Raw genomic sequence first — 15,438 nt, 5'->3', positions numbered from 1 at the left:
GGCCCTGCGCTGACATGCTGACTGCTTTTTCTGCTCCTGCTGCGCTGCAAAGACTGCTGCTGACTCTTGGTTAATACGCACGGTGACGGTTCCACAGGCTGGGGGCCTCACCCTGACTCCCCTGTGTTCATGGAAGGAAGCCCCCCAACGCCACGCGCACAGAGAGGTCAAGGAGTCGGCGAGGGAGCCTCAGCAAACCCACTGAGAAGCTGAGGGCTTGAGCCGCGATCCCCAGGGCCACCAAGGGCCGCCAAGGTTGCCTCTCCCAACACGGCTGTGCCTTCTGCCCCCAGGCCAGCCACAGCCAGGCCAGCCCACCTTCTGATCTCCCCAGAAAACCTTCGCTTAGAAAGGTTCCCAGGCTTTGCCAAAAAGAGGAGCTCCGTCTAGAAACAGCACTGCAATCACGGCATCTCAGCGTGCCAGGGCCCCCCAGGGATCAGCCAGACCACCTCTTCGTTTGACAGACGGAGAAACTGAGGCCCCGAGAAGCCAAGGTCAACCGGCAGGGAGACTCCCAGGAGAGCTGGGTCCTCCGTCCATCAAACGGGCACATCTTCCCGGGGAGGGGGTACTGACCAGAGAGGGAAGTGCCTTGACCTTCCTGAGACGGCCAGCCCCGCCCCCAGGGCAGAAGTGGGGGTGGGGCCTAGGATCAGGGTCCCCACCCTTAACCAGAAAAGCGTCAGCATTTTCCTAAGAACGGGTGAACGCTGAGCAACGTGCCACACCACCTCCTGAAAACGGCCCATCGCGTGCGCCCGCCCGGGAGAAGGCGGTGGGCACTTACGTCCTCGTCCCGCTCCAGCTCCAGCCCGGCCTCCACCAGGTTCCCCTCGTACTCCTCCCTGCGGAACCGCTTGTCGTCCTCGTGGTAGTCCAGCGGGGGCTCGGGCTCCGCCGCTCCCACCGGGCCCGCCTTCCCGGGGAGGGGCTGGTCCTGCCTGCCGCCGCGGGCTGCCGGGCCGCCATCTCCGTGCTGGACCCTCCTGGCCAGGGTCCTGCTGCCCGAGCCCCTCTTGTGATGGTACACCAGGATGTAGTCCACCTTGCGCCGGCCGTCCCGGAAGTACAGGCCGTACTTGCACTCGGCGTCGGGGTCCACGGATAGCGAGTTCAGCAGCTGCGGGGGGAGAGGATGAAACCCACTCGCTGTCAAGCGGCCAGTGATGGCCAGTTGGCAAGCGGCCAACTGCGCCACCCACTCGCTCCCCGACTCCTTCCAGTAACGCTTGGCCAGGCCGGCCGGGGCAGGCACTGCGGAAGGCCCTGCCTTCGTGCAGCTGACATTCAGAAGGAGGCGTTGCTGCTGACCACAGCTGAGGATGCCAAGCGGGCCACTCAGCACGTGAAAGCCTGCGGAGCGAGGGCAGGCTGGCTGGGGGGGGGGAGCAGGCTGCTGCAACCGGGCGTCAACTCTGCGAGGCCAAGCCCCAGGGAGTGCTCTCACACGGGCCCCCAGGGGCCCAGGCAGAGCAGAGCTGAGCTCCGGTTCTGCGCCCACACATCTCAACATCTGATGGCCAGTGAACGTGGCCCGAAATGGCCCACGCCCGGCCGGGTTCCTGGTGCCGCCTCTGCCACTAACTCGCTGTGTGGTTGGGGCTGGGCGACCAGTGTGTGTGAGTCTGGGTTCTCCCCAGAGCAGATCCTAGTTCAGCAGTTTGCATGGGAGGTGGCCTCAGGGGCCAGAATGAGCTGGGGGACGGAGGGTGGCGGCTGATAGAAGGGGTGACAGCGCCGGCCCCCGCACACACAGCCCTGCCTTGGTTTCCTTATCTGCCTGCATCTCCAGGGAGGTAGGAGTTGGGGGCAGCAGGTTACAAGTTCGGGCCTGCACACAGGGGCCTCGATGCATGGCTTCTGCTAAAGCCACACTCGGTTTCTAGAACTCTCATGGGATGTGGCTGGTAGTTGAAGGCAGCTAGGCTCACCAGCCAGCTCGCCGCTGGAAATAAGAGAAAAGAAATAAAACCATGCTGGAAGTAGTCTCACAAGCAAGTCCATACCGCTCAGGGGCCTCAGAGCTGCCCGGGGGCCGAGGGCGCAGGGCCACACCTGTGTGGGCAGGTGGGCGGCACCGGGAGGGCTGGGGGCTCTGACGGGAGGAGGAGGCCCAGCCCTGCCCAGCCTGGGACAGCGCCAGGGACAACGGCAGCATCTTTGGCGGTCGTGTTACAATGTGGCGGGAGAGGCGCAAAAGAGTTGTCCGTCTCATCTTGTCGGGGGGAGACTGAGGCCCAGTGAGGGGAGGGGGCCCCGAGGTTATAGAGCAGGTGGGCTGAGCCCAGCCTGGAATCCTGTCTGCACACCCAGGGTGCACCCCCCCAAGCCCGACGGTAACAGGGACGTAGGGCAACACTCTTTCTCGGCACGGGCACATCCTCTGAGGCCCCGCACGAGGGCCGCTATAAATAGGGCTACTTGACCTGGAGGAAGTTGAGGCTCATGTGGGCGAAGCGGTCAACTCATGCTGCCCAGGTGCCCCAGTGATCTGCTCTGCCCCTGGTGCCATAAGGACACCGTTAGGGAGAGAGTGGCCGTCCAGCTGAGCCTCAGTTCTGCCCCCACCGCTCCCAGAACCACAGGTAAGGTCAGGGTACAGTGGGCTTTAGGCAAGTCTGGGCTCAGTCCCTCTCCAGCTATGAGTCCTGGGGAGATACTCTACCTGCTCTGGGCCTCAGTTTCTGCCTCTGTAAAATGGGTGGATAATAGAAGCTGACCCTACTGGCAGCCAGAGGAGGAACTGAGTTAAAAGAACGCTGGGGCTGGGTGGACGCTCCCTCTAACTCCAGGACGGGTGCCCGGGGGCCATCTTATCTCCCTGCCCTCTACCCTGGTGCCAAAGGCAGGTGCTCATTCCCCTGAATATCTCAGGAAGGTCAGGGAAATGCAGAGTCACAATCAGCTGGTGGCGAGAGGTGGTGCCTCCCCTCGCAGGGGAGTGGGCAGAAGACCCAGCCCCAAAGGCTGCCTGGGAGGGTGGAGACTCTGGCCAGTGCTTGGGGACGAAGCTGCTGCTGGGCGGGGTAAGAGGGCGGGGGGGCGGTCAGAGCCAGGTGGACAAGCGGTCTCCGGGCGGGCAGGGAGCCAGGGTACACGTCCTGCGGCCAGCATCCCGGGCACTCCAGACTCAGCGTCTCTACAAGGGGCTCATCCCTGCTTTCCAAACGGGGAACTCAGGTCTTCCGAGCAGAGCCAGGGGCCGTGTACAGCTCTGGAGGGCTGGACTGCTCATCCTTGTCTCCTGCCTGGACACCTTCCCCAGCTTCCTCTCCCCCTTCTCCACGTCTCCCTCTCCCCTCCCCCAGCCTAACTGGCACCAGGACGTCTCAGCCCCTTCTCCCTGCCTTTGTATGTGCTGTGCTCCCTACCTGCCGCCCTTCCTTCCCTGCCCTTTGTAATTCTCCCTAGCTTCCCCCGCACTGGACAAATTCCCCTGTCCTCCACGATCTGAGGTCCCTGGCCTCTCCAGCCAGTGCGGAGCCTGTGTGCTGGGACTGCCCCAGAGCCGCCCATGCACAAGCTCTTAACTCACGGGGCCCCTCAGCTGGCGGCAGGACCCTGAGGCCGGGCCTGGGACTGTCCCTAACACACTCCCCTCTAGAAGCTGTTACACACACAGCAGGCTCAACACCTGGCGTGGGCTCGGGCCATGTCCCCGGCTGGCTGGAACACTGAGCAAAGGGGACCAGAAGGCCCTCAGAGAACAGGAAGGAAGCTCAGAGTGACCCCATCAAGTCAGGGCGCAGGGAAATTAACACAGGGAGAAAATTCCCCACCAACAGGAGACAGGAAAAGGTTACAAAGTTCAAAACCGAACAACAGCTATCTGTCCGCGGGGGCCCAGTGGAGGACCTTCAGGGCCTGATAGTCTGGGAGTGTAGAAACATCCCCTGAACATCTCCCACCATCTGGGGGAGCGACAGCACAGAGCCTGACGAGTGCATGTCCTCTGCTTTCCTCTGAAGACCAGCTCAGTGGGGAAGAGTTGTTGGAAGAATTAAGCATGTTAACACACGTAAAGGGTTTACGACAGGACCTGGCCGATGCTGAATCCCCAACAGAAGTTTGCTCTAATTGGAAACTGAGACACAGCACAAATAAAGAACTAGGGGAGAACAGGGGAAAATAATCCCATGGTCAAAGTGGACCACAAATTAAAGATGGCGCCAGTGCCAAATCTAGATTTTGAAGTTACAAAAGGGGGCTGGTGGCACTGCCAGCAGGAGGCAGCAACGAGCACTGGTGTGAGTCCCAGATCCTGCCCCCAGGCCTGGTCCGGCACTGATTTGTTGTGTGATCCTGGGCAGGCTGCTTTGTCTGCTACGTCTTGGTTTTATACATTGGGGGTGATCCTACCTGGATAAGTATAGGGGGTTAGCAAGCTTTGAATAGAAAGTGTGGGCTGTCTTCCTAGTGCGCTCTCCAGGGTTGGGAAGACTCAGGGTCTGGAGAACAATTCTGAGCGGGGCTGAGAGGGAGCTGGCAAGGTAGATACATGGCAGGGACCACAGAGGCTGCTGTGGTGGCCATGTGACTCTCCAGGGCCCTTCCACAGAGGAGTAGGGTGGGTGCTTTTCTTGCACAGGACAGGACAAAAAGGCAAAGATTTACCTTGCAGTAGGAGAGATGTGGGTTAGACTGTGTGCATAACTTCCTAAGGCTGGGGAAAGCTTCAAAATGTCCTTTCTCTATCCTTAAGAAAGGGACAGGTGACCCCTTGGTGCACCTTTGCTCAGGACGAGCGATTTCTCATTTATCTTTTTAACGGTCGTCACTGGATGCACGGTGCTGGAATGAATGCATCTGTGCGTGAGTGAGTGACGGAGGTGTGGGTTTTGCACATGGTGACCAGTAGGGACCACCAGATCAAGGATACTGAAGCTGAGAGCCACCCAGGCCAGAACTTAAACACTACACTCTCTAGCTCCGAGCCTCAGTTTTTCTATCTGCAAGATGGGGACAAAAACATCTCTTCAACTTAGGTAACAGGATTTGTGTGAGGACAAAGTGTGATGGAGGAATTGAACATATTTTGAAGATTAACCCCAAGCTGCCCCAAGGAAGGTGGAAAATGGCTCCCTGAGGTTATGTGGGAAGATGTCAGGGGACAGAGGTCCCCTTCACAGCAGGTGTGCCCTGACTCAAGAACCACGGACAGCGAGAGGGCAGTCTACACTGGTGCAGCCCTGCCTCTCCAAACTCCCTCCCGACTCTGAGAAAAGGGCGGATGAGAACGGAGGGGCCCCTGCGTCCACACCTTAGTCGCTGGACTGGGACCTGGTACACTCTTTAATGTGGCTTCTTACCTGGAGCTGGAGCCCCAGAAGCCGAGTTCACACATTTCTGTGAGAGAGCCAAAGTCAGGGCAAATCTCAATCATTCTAAGGGAATCTCCCGCATTCACTTTTTCCAAAAATGGGGAAAATGAAATCCGGGACCTGGAAAATTTCTTTCCATTTTGAAATTCTTTAAATTTCAGCTCAGAAGGGAACATCACCCTTCACCTTCACTTCCATTCCAAAAATTTTTAAAAATTAAATCACTAAGACTATGTATCAGTTTATGACTATTGGGCAAATTCCATAATCTATAAACAGACCGTCTCCAATAGCAGATAAGGAGGACGTGCTCTTATCTTGCAAGGAGGCAGATGCCAGCATCAGGTGCCTGTCTCTGGGGTGTCTGGGCTTGCTGGGACACAGATCCTGGGCTACGAACAGCCATCAGTTTAGAGGAAGAAAGTAGAAACACTCAAAGACTAACACAAAGAAAACTTAGTGAAATAAATTGCATCCAATCTGGCCCTAGCCTCTGAGTCATTTCTGATACCTCTTTTTACAGAAACAATGAAATGACTTCTACCCCTGAACTTGGGAATGACAGAGGGAAGAGAGGCACAGAGACAGAGACTGGAAACCACAGCCTGCGTGGGAGGGGCCACGAAAATGACGCTGACACTGTACAGCATGGGATGCATGTCTGGGAACCGGATAGGAACGCTATGAAACGCAGTCCACGCCCTCTGGCCTCTGGGTGCTCAGAGTCGCCTTTGCTGGGTGACTCAAGGTAATGACTGAGCAACAATTATTGGCTTGAGCTGTGCCGGGGATGCCCTTGGAGGCTCTCGCCGGCACACTGCCTGCCCTGCACAGGGTCCCCCAGCTCCCGGAGCTGCTGCTTCCAGGCCATCTTTGGCCAGTTCTCTGGTGGGATGCTGCTCAGCTCTCTCTCTTTCCTGCAGCCAGTGTCTCTGACTCCCAGGCCTCCAAACCTGTCACACCCGAAGCCTGTCCACAGCAAGAGTTATGTGCAGAATAAGGGTCACTGGTCTCACCTGGGCTTGTCTGCTTGTTTCTGGATTGGGAAGAGCTTGAATGGAGGGCCAGGCTGCCTCTCTGCGGACTTCATGGCCCCCACCAGAGTTTGGGGAGCCGACACTTGCTGGATCAGGATAGGCAACAGATCCCCGAACTGAAATGCCTGAACCCAGGGGCCATTTGTTAAGGGCTCATTTTTTTTTTTTTAGCTCACAACCAATTCATTATCAAGTTGAATCTGGTCTACCTCCAGAACGTCTGTCTCTCTCCACTTCCTTGGCTGCCACCATTATCTTATGCCTCCTAACTGGTGTCTCCACAGTCCCACCTTGTGGCCTTCAAATATGCGATTTCTTTGTGGGAAAAGCCCCACCCCACCCCACTGAGGGTGTAACTCTCTCCTCCTCCTCCAGAAGGTCCATTCCTCCTGCAGGCTGTCTATGGCTGCCTGCTTGTGTCCTGGCCCCTCCTATCTCTCCTCCCAGCAGGTGGGTGACATGGGACAGGTCATCTGCCCCTTCCTGGCCTCAGTTTCTTCACCTGTAGTGACAGCACTTACCCCGCACGGTTATGGAGAGAGAAATGAGTTAATACAGAGTGATGGCCCATCGCTATGCAAGTGTCCCTTGTCGCTGTCCTTCCACCACTGCTCCCTAAGCCCCAGATGGGTGGGGTTCCCTGTCTCATCCCCTGTGCGTGCTGGGGGGGCAGGATCCGGCATGGCCCAGCACACAGCAGGGACGCAGTGTTTGCTGAAATCACGACCCAGAAGCTTTCAAGTGAACTCCACCAACACTGGTCCCTAATGCTCCCTGCACTTCTGTGCGAGCCCAGCTGCAGAGGAGCCCCCAGAGGCCCCCGGAGGCAGGCTGTGACCTGAGGGGGTGCCAGGCCTGAGGGTCTCTGCCTTCCCTGGAACACACCTCCCTGGATGCACCGCCCTTCAGCCAAGGCTACAGAGGCAGGCCAGGGCAGTCCTGGGCTGGGGCAGAGCAGAACCCGGGCTTGGGGCTCAGCATCTCCTGGGGAGGGTGGTGCTTGGCCATGGCTGTTGGGGGAAGAGAGAGAAGGGGGCATGTGTCCTCTGGACCCCGACTGAGCAGCCAGTTGTGGGGCTCCCGGGCCCTGCTTGTCTCAGCGCTCCCCTCTGCAGGCAAACTTTGTTTCAACTTGAAGCCAAAACCGTCATGGGCATATTTTGACTTCCAGAGATCCTTATGACGGCTGGGTCGGCCCCAGAGAGAGAGGTGAGGGTAGCGGGGACCCCAACCACGTGGCCAGGTAGGCGCTGGCCCGGCTACCACCCAGATCAGGCGCGAGCGCCGGCGGGGGATCGGACTAGCGTGGAAAGCCTCAACTGACCGCCCGGCGCCCGCCTGCTGCCCCGGGCGTGGGGCGCTCCCGTGCCCGGCACCGCTCCCGGGGACTCCGAGCCACGTACAGGTGAGGGAGACGCCAACAGGGCGAACCCCAGAAGGGCGCGGCTGGGACCGGAGGGCGGTGGCGAGGTGGGCCCGGAGGCTGCCACCCTCTCCCGGGGGTAGTGGCTTCCCCTCCCCCACCCCGGCTTCCCTAGCCCGCACCAACGGGAAGGGAGCGTCCCACCCGGGGCCCCAACCGCGCGCTCGGGCTCGGGCTCCCGGCACCGGGCGAAGCGGCTGCCGGCGGGCACGCGGGGCGGGGCGGGGCGGGGGGCGCCTGCGCTGGGCGGCGGGGCCCACGTGCTCGGGTGGGTGCCCCGCCCGCGCCCCGCGGCCCGGCGCCCCCGGCCCGCCCGCCGGCCCGGGCGCGGCGCAGGTGCGCGGCCCTCCCTCCGGGTCGCGGCCGCGCGCACTCACCGTGCCCTCGGAAGGCAGGTAGCCGATGTCCTCGATGGCGCAGATGTTGATGATGTGGACGCTGCGGTCCTCGGCCGGGAGCGTCGAGTACTTCTCGTTGACCCTCATCGCGGCCGCCTGTGCGCCGGGACCGCCGGGCGGCGCGCCCTCCCCGTCCACGGCCCCGGCGGCCTCTGCAAGAGGACAGGCAGCGTTCGCCGCGCGCTCGCAGGGGGCCGGGCCTCCCGCTCCGCCCGCTGCCCTCGGCCGCCCGGCCCCGCGCGCGCTGCGCTGCGGGAGCGCCCACCCCGCGCCGGGTCCCCCGGGCCCCGCGCCGCCTCGGGACCTGGGCGCCCGCCCGGCGGCCTTCGCCTTGAGGAACGCTATAAGCGCTGTGCGCCCGCCTATGGCCGGGGCGGCGGCCACGCGGGTCAGATTTTCCGTAGAAATTTAAACACAGGAAGAAAGTATTCCACTCCTGCGGGCCCCTCCAAGTTTTATTTTTATCCGAGGAAAGTGCCCCTTTAGCTTTTTTTGAGGGTGGCCAAGGTTTCACACCGGAGAGGAAAGTTCCGAGCTCCCACCCTAAATAAGTCTCCAAACGCTGCGCTTCGGTGGAGGGTCACCTCGCAGAGGAGAGACGCTTCTGAGATCGAAGTCAGGAATGTGCTCCCTGCCCCTTCCCGCTCCACCCGCGCTGGCTGACTCCTGCTGTCACTCAGTCCCTCACCTCCTCCGGGGAGCCTCCCCTGCTTTCTGCCTGCCCGCCCTGTCCAGCTCCCCCTTTGCTTCTGTGCATCTCCTCCAGGATAAGCGTCTTTCCCGAGCCCCGTAATGTTGCCAGCACTCCCAGTTAAAGAATGTTTGGTGTTCTCTGACCAGGCAAGAGCAGAGTCTGGAACACAGTTCATCTCATTTATCCCCACAGCCTGGTCTTCCTTTTGCAGAGGGGGACGGGGGCTTCGGAAGGCCAACGGAGGGGGCTGGGGCTCCGCCAGAGCTGCCTGCAATCCTTGCACGATGCTCTACTGCCTCCCTGAGGGAGGGATGGTGACTTTGATTGCTCTCACCCTAGGACTAGCACGGGCCGGGCACACAGTAGGTACTTCTCAGGACATACTCCTCTGTCCCTGCAGGAGGACGCAGTCTCCAGGGGCAGCCACACTCAAATTTAGTCCTCAGGGGCCACTCTCGCAACCTTGCCCAGTGGTAGAGATACCTCCCTTCCCCCTGCCTCCCTACATTCTGCTAGTTCTTCAAGGTGTGTGCCAGATGCCACCTCCTCCAGGAAGTCAACTTGGATTGCCCCTCACCCAAGCACTCAGGCCCAAGAACCTGCCTATACCTTGACTCTGGCACTTCCTTTACTCCAGCTCATTTCACAGTGAGTTCATACAGTTGACACTCAATATTTGCTTGTCAAGTGGCTACTGAGGAATATTCAGGGCCTACAAAAATGATTATAAAGCTGGCTTCCAAGGTCATGATGTCATGAGTCTGTTGTGATTCCAAGGAATGGATTCTGGACTCAGACAGGATGGGGTGGGGAAGATGGGGTGGGGTCTGATCCCAGCTGTGGCACGTTCCAGCCCTGTGACCTTGGGCGAGCCTCCTTAAGGCTCACAGAGCCTCCATCCTTCTCCCGTGAACGTCAAGTTTGGGTGAAACTGTAGCTCAGTGCCCAGGACAGGCTGGGCAGTGGTGGCCATGGTCCCTACTAGTCATCTTGTCATTGTCATGGCCTTCTCCCCTCCCCTATTTAGGCTCAAGTTTGTGAATTTCTTGAACTTGGAGAGGTGCAAGAAGATTACTCCGTCCTTGGGCTGGCCTTGCCAAGGGGAGTTGAGTGGCCCTAAAGGACTCTTTGTCTGCACCTTGGACAGTGAGAGGAGGTTTGGAGAAGTGCGCTAGGCTGGCCAAGGCGCCACCGGAGACAGTCCTCCACGGTCTGCCATGCCAGGGAGATCCTGCCCCTCAAAGTTCAAGTTTTTAGGGCTGGGAAGAATCACACACACACACACACACACACACACACACACAGGCTTATGTAACTTCATTCCCTTACTCTTGTTGGTAAACAATCAAGGTTGTGTAACCCTAATGTACCATTGTTCTAAATTTATTTTCAAGTGGCAAAGGGTCTTGTAGACATCTACGAGATACAACTTGTGAAAAAAGAGTAACAACCTAATTCCTAAAATCTGGGTACATTGGTACTTCCAAACGTTTGGGAGGTGACAGTTGACTCCTGACCCTAGGAGGGGCCTCTGGGGCTGCAGGGTGGGGGACAGTTTTTGAGCCTTAGCAGCTCCCTACTTCTTCCTGAGACAGCGCCCTCCCTGTGGTTTTGCCCAGAAAGCTGCGTTTCACCTCTTCTTTCTGTGATCTATGCCTTAGCATAGATTCAAGACGTCTGCTTACCTGTAAAGCATCACTTTCTTTGCTCGGTATGGGGATGTTTCCTTGCTTTGCCCCTCTCCCTGCATCTGCTGCCCTCTCCACCCCTAGTCTTCCCAGGTCGACAGGGTGGAAACGCTTCAGCTAGTGGAGGGGAGATGCAGGGTGACCTCTGCATAGAGCAGGTGAAAGGAGGGGTCAGCTGGATCCCAGGCCACTTATGGCCTGGGCTGGGGGTTCTTGGGTCTTGGGATGCTGGGGACCAACAAGACGTTAAAAACAACGTTCTCCCCAAATCAGGAAGGGGGAACGGGGTTCTTCCAGCTGAGGGTCCCTTTTGTTTGGGTGATGATGTCACCTTCCTGGTTCCAAGCTTGCTAGGATTATCTCTACTCTGAGTCACCAATTGCTTATGAACAGGTCCTCTAGATAAGCTGCTGCATTAGTTTTGCATTTTCTTTTTTTGACTCAATGATTCTCATTAAAAACACAAAGGGACGGATTTCCCCAGCAGGCTTAACTCTCCGCTCATGAATGAGGGAAAACCAGTCTTATTAGTTTAAACTGTGCATTTTTTGGGAAGCTCTGGGCTTCACAGCTCACCCTGTTTTGCCACCGTGTGGTCCTTCCGTGTCACTGTGATGTCCCCCACTGTTAAGCACTCTCATCTTTGCTGACATCTTAATGGTCACGGGGGTACAAACACAGAGCCACAAGGGATGCAGGAGAGAGGAGGCTGGGGAGGCAGTTGGGTGAGAGCCTTGCTTGTTAGAGGCTTAGGAGGGCCCCTTTCTGATGGTGTTTTGTTTTTCAACAATTTCATCGCCTTGGGGTTGCGCACGAGAAAGAACGTCTCGCTCTCTGCCTGCCCAGCGGCACGTGTCTGATCCTCCCGGGTGAGCAAACCAAGCTCTACACAGCGAGCAGAATGAGGCCATGGTGAGCCGGGGCAGGGACTGTCCCTGCAGTGGTCTCTGCTACAGTGTCCTCAGGTAGGCTTCTCCGCTGGGCGCCGCTGACCTGGGCTGGATTGATCTTTGTCCTGCGGCCGTCCTGTGCACCTGGGATCCTCCCACTGGATGCCAGGAGTACCATCTCCCTTCCAGTGTGATGACCAAACATGTCTCCAGACATTGTCAAATGTCCCCTGGGGGCAAAACCCGCTCCTGTGCAGAACCCTGCTCTGGGGGGCGGGGAGGGGGCTTACCATCGGCCCCCGCCTGCGCTCTCGCGGAAGAGCAGGCTGATCTTATTGCCCACGTTGCTTTGATGGAAATGGAGGCTCGAGAGATGCTTGGCTTTTTATTAGAGATACACGAAGTGGGAGTTTTGGTTTGCTTCTACAAAATACACAGATACCCCCCCCCCCCCCCAGGGTGAGCTGGCACAGCCCCGGGGGGAACCAGGCTGCTCTGTCCCTCAGTTCTACCATCCCTGTGCGGGGCAGCCTTCTCCCCAGCTCAGATCTCTGCACTCACAGGCGCTAAATAAATGCTGTTGACTCACAGGCGGCCCGGGTGGGAGGAGGAGTGTGGAAGAAGCGAGCCGCTCATGACTCAGGGCTATTGTGAGTGCCAGTGGCCACCCAGCCCCCGCTGGCTCTGTGTCCCCTTGAAGTGTCCGGTGGGCAATCCCTGTAGGAAAGAAACCAGCCCCAAACAGGTATATGACCTAATACGCTAAAAGCGACTCAGGGTGTAATTATCCCCAGGGAAGACATGCCTGGGGAATTTATAACTGAGATACAGTGGGCGGGAGACTGGACCCCTGTCATTTCCTTCCCTCGCATGATGTCAGAACCCTGAGCCGAGGCCGGCACGCTGCAGCTGGACGGGGAGACTCCGCGGGCACGGAAACCGCCAGCCCAGCACTCTGGACCGCAGCCAAAGCATGAAGTTCTGTCTGGGGCGTGTTTTCCCCCAACAGGATCCACGGGTGTTGTTGCCATCAGAGGATTTTCAGATATTTTATGTTTTGTTAACCCAAGGCCTGCCTTCTGAGAATTCCTAAGAACTCTAAAAACATGCCCAGGGTGAGTTAGAACCCAGCCAGCTCAGCCAGCCTGTCACCTCCTGGAAGCCTCTCTGGCTTGGCTCAGTGGGCACCACTCATCTCTGTTCAGTTGGCTCTGTCCCGGCATTCGGATCCATTTCTGCTCCATCCTCCTCGTGTCTTCTGCTTTATTTCTGCACTCTTTGCTCCTCTCCCTGTCTTTGGCACAATATAGATTTCCCTGTTTATGTTTATTTAACAAGCAGTGGTGCAGTGCTTACTCCAAGCCAGCACCATGCTAAGCGCTCTACAAATATTAACTCACATTTTTTTTCAAACAGGGATTACAACCATCTACAAATGGATTCACACAGATGACCCCCCCCCCCAACCCTCTGGGGTCCTTTCTTTGGAGGTGTGGGGAGAGGTCCTGGTTGAGTCTCAAACAGCTCCCTCCGTGCCAGCGACCCTGCAGGAATCGGGACGTTGGCCCCATGATAATAGACGCCTGGGCATCAGGAATCCTGCCCACCAGGGACGGGACCCAGGATGCTGCCGGGCCGGCCTCCGGACCACCCTGCCCAGCGCGGCGTGGGGACTCCGGTTGCAGCCCGCGGACTCCCCGCTTCTCAAAGTGAAAGCCCCGTCTGGTGGTTTAAGTCTTCTTCCTGGGGCTTGAAAGAGCTGCAGTGCGCCCGGGCTGGGGCCAGCAGCCCCTCCATCAACGCTCCCCGAGGGGACAGAGGACGTCCGTGTCGCGCGCACAGGCGGCCTTCACCTGAGCTCACACCACACGAGGCAGAGCCCTCCCGGGACTGCGTGCCCTCTCTCCAGGTCAAGGAGCCTGTGAGAGATAAGGACGAGGCCAGGGAGCCGGGATGGAGCTCCGCCGTGCCCTTTGAGCATGTGACACAGAAGAGGCTCTCGCCCAGGCAGCCCCAGGACCTGCGTCCTCCATGCGCGTGTGTGTGAGTGTGTGGACTGCATCACGCCTGCATTATTGCTCCCCTGGGGGCAGGGACCACACACAACCCTGATTCCCCGAAAGACCCGTCTCCAGGGAGGCTGGACCCTGACATTACAGCCTGGGTCTGCGGCCCAGGTCTCCCTCTGGAGTGGATCCTTTTCGACCAGTGCGGCCTCACACAGCTTCCTCAAAGATTGAGCAAAACCAGACATCCTTGGACAGAGGACCAGGCTTAGGTAGCTTTATGCGCAGATTCAAGGCTTTCCTGAGACCCCGGGCCTGGAATAAAAGATCTGGGGTTTTGGGGGCCATGACGGGCTTTCCCTGGAAACTGTGCCGTTCACGTGGTCATGCCTCCACCTGTGTGTGACTTGGTGCAGAGCTTCTGTTTTGTGTCAGGGCCTCTGCTAGGACCCAGGTCTCCGTCCCGCCACTGAGCTGCTCAGCTGCAAGCTTCTCTTGGTGCTGCCGTGTTCTGTGTTCCCGGGGCTGCCCGGCTGGGTGATTTGAGATGCTCTGATAGCCACATTAGAAGAGTAAAAATAATCCGATGAAATCAGTAAAATATTTTAGGTAGCTTATTAGATTACAATGTTACCCTTCAACATATAGATGATCAATGTAACAATGATTGAGCTATCTGACATTCTTTCTTTCCCTATGAGAATTTGAAACCTGGTGTGTATTCCACACGCACAGCTCATCTCGATCCAGACAAGCCCCGTTTCAAGGGTCACGTCCCCGTGTGGTCAGGGACGAGGTCCACAACTGCTGGCTACAGCACCTTTTCTTAATACGTACAAAAGCTAGTGGACGGCTTTTATTTTCCACTTCATATTTTTCTGTGTTTTCTAAGATTTATGCAGTGAACACAAATTAGTCTGATCACCAGGAAAAGGGAGACTATTATTAAAAACACTGCCATATCATGTAGCCTGCAGGCTTACCTTGGACCCTTTTATTGTTTGGGGGAAAATGGCCAGTTTATCACACTTTAATCTGCGGAGCACCAATTCAGAGAAAACCATCTTTGCTGATGGGGAGACACATTCCTAACATGTTTTGGCAGAGTTGTCTTTAATTACAAACCTATCTGATTGCACAGCTGGTCACACCGGCTTTTAAGTGGAGGAGGTGAGCGAGCTCTCTATTTCAAGACCCGAAAGGCAGCCACCTGGACCACCTGAGGGCATCCTCCAAGGCTCCCCCGGTGCTGAGCGTAAGTTTGGCATGAGTCAGCCGTCTGTGTCCCCCAGGAGCACTCAGACTGGATGCTCAGAGATGCCATGCACAGTACTTGGGGTGGGGTGTCATACCCAGTTGCCTCCCCTGAGGACTCCTTGACCCCGAGAGGCAGATGGTTCTCCTGATAGCACTGCGTGGGCTGGTAGGGGATCATTCACTCACTCACCCATGATTTATCCATTCATCTATTCACTCACTCATTCATGCACTCACTCTCTCATTACCTGCCCTCCACCTTGCCCGCCCCCTCGTTTTTCTCCGCAGGCTTCACCATCCTCCATCCCCTGCATAATTCACTTCATTGTCTTGTTCTGTCTGCCCCACCCCCTCCCTTGGCTAGAATGTCAGCTCCAGGCTATTTTGTCCTGATTCATTCAGTGACTCCAGATTTCCGTGCCTGAAAATGACACCAGAACTGAGCCACAGGGACTGAGGACAAAGGTGCAGAAAGCAAGCCAGTTATTCAATGAGTTTGGGCCCCGAAGCCTTTCTTCTTAAGAGGTAAGATGTTGGAAGGAGGGGAATGCATGTGAGAGGGTAGCCTCTGAGGCAGAGGACTGACACCCGCCTGTGCAGAACGTGCTAACAACCCATGAGGAGTTACCTTGGCCCTTCAGTCCCTTTGCTTCTGCAGATAAAGCCCAAAGGTCCACGCCCTGTGGAGTTAGTAGGAACACACACACACACACACAGTCAC

At 57.6% G+C, this 15,438-nt stretch overlaps 1 protein-coding gene and 2 long non-coding RNA genes across 4 annotated transcripts in view; 1 reads left to right on the top strand and 2 right to left on the bottom strand.

Annotated features, from left to right (window-relative positions):
* Window positions 1-8,893, bottom strand: part of ANO1 (anoctamin 1) — a 79,969-nt gene extending 71,076 nt beyond the window's left edge. Inside the window, 3 exon segments of the mRNA XM_032490077.1 lie at window positions 791-1,123; window positions 8,162-8,334; window positions 8,871-8,893. Coding sequence (XP_032345968.1) covers window positions 791-1,123; window positions 8,162-8,269 — 441 coding nt within the window. The 5' untranslated portion in view covers window positions 8,270-8,334; window positions 8,871-8,893.
* Window positions 8,894-9,100: 207 nt separating this feature from the next.
* Window positions 9,101-14,127, top strand: LOC116666539. Of its 2 annotated transcripts, XR_004323469.1 has the most exons (4): window positions 9,101-9,524; window positions 9,904-11,529; window positions 12,335-12,569; window positions 12,871-14,127. It is a non-coding gene; the product is annotated as an uncharacterized LOC116666539 (long non-coding RNA). The 2 variants fall into 2 exon arrangements; XR_004323468.1 differs by having other exon boundaries at window positions 9,101-11,529.
* The window catches only part of LOC116666541, a 51,444-nt gene continuing 47,713 nt past the window's right edge, over window positions 11,708-15,438 (bottom strand). Inside the window, exons 2-3 of the long non-coding RNA XR_004323471.1 lie at window positions 12,607-12,748; window positions 11,708-12,171 (exon numbers count right to left, since the gene is read on the bottom strand). This is a non-coding gene — a long non-coding RNA (uncharacterized LOC116666541). The remainder of the gene's footprint in view (window positions 12,172-12,606; window positions 12,749-15,438) is intronic.

The sequence above is a fragment of the Camelus ferus genome, chromosome 10 (assembly GCF_009834535.1).
Source record: "Camelus ferus isolate YT-003-E chromosome 10, BCGSAC_Cfer_1.0, whole genome shotgun sequence".
Taxonomy (NCBI): Eukaryota; Metazoa; Chordata; class Mammalia; order Artiodactyla; family Camelidae; genus Camelus; species Camelus ferus.
The sequence above is the reverse complement of the archived record's forward strand: the minus strand, read 5'-3'. Positions and strand labels throughout refer to the sequence as shown.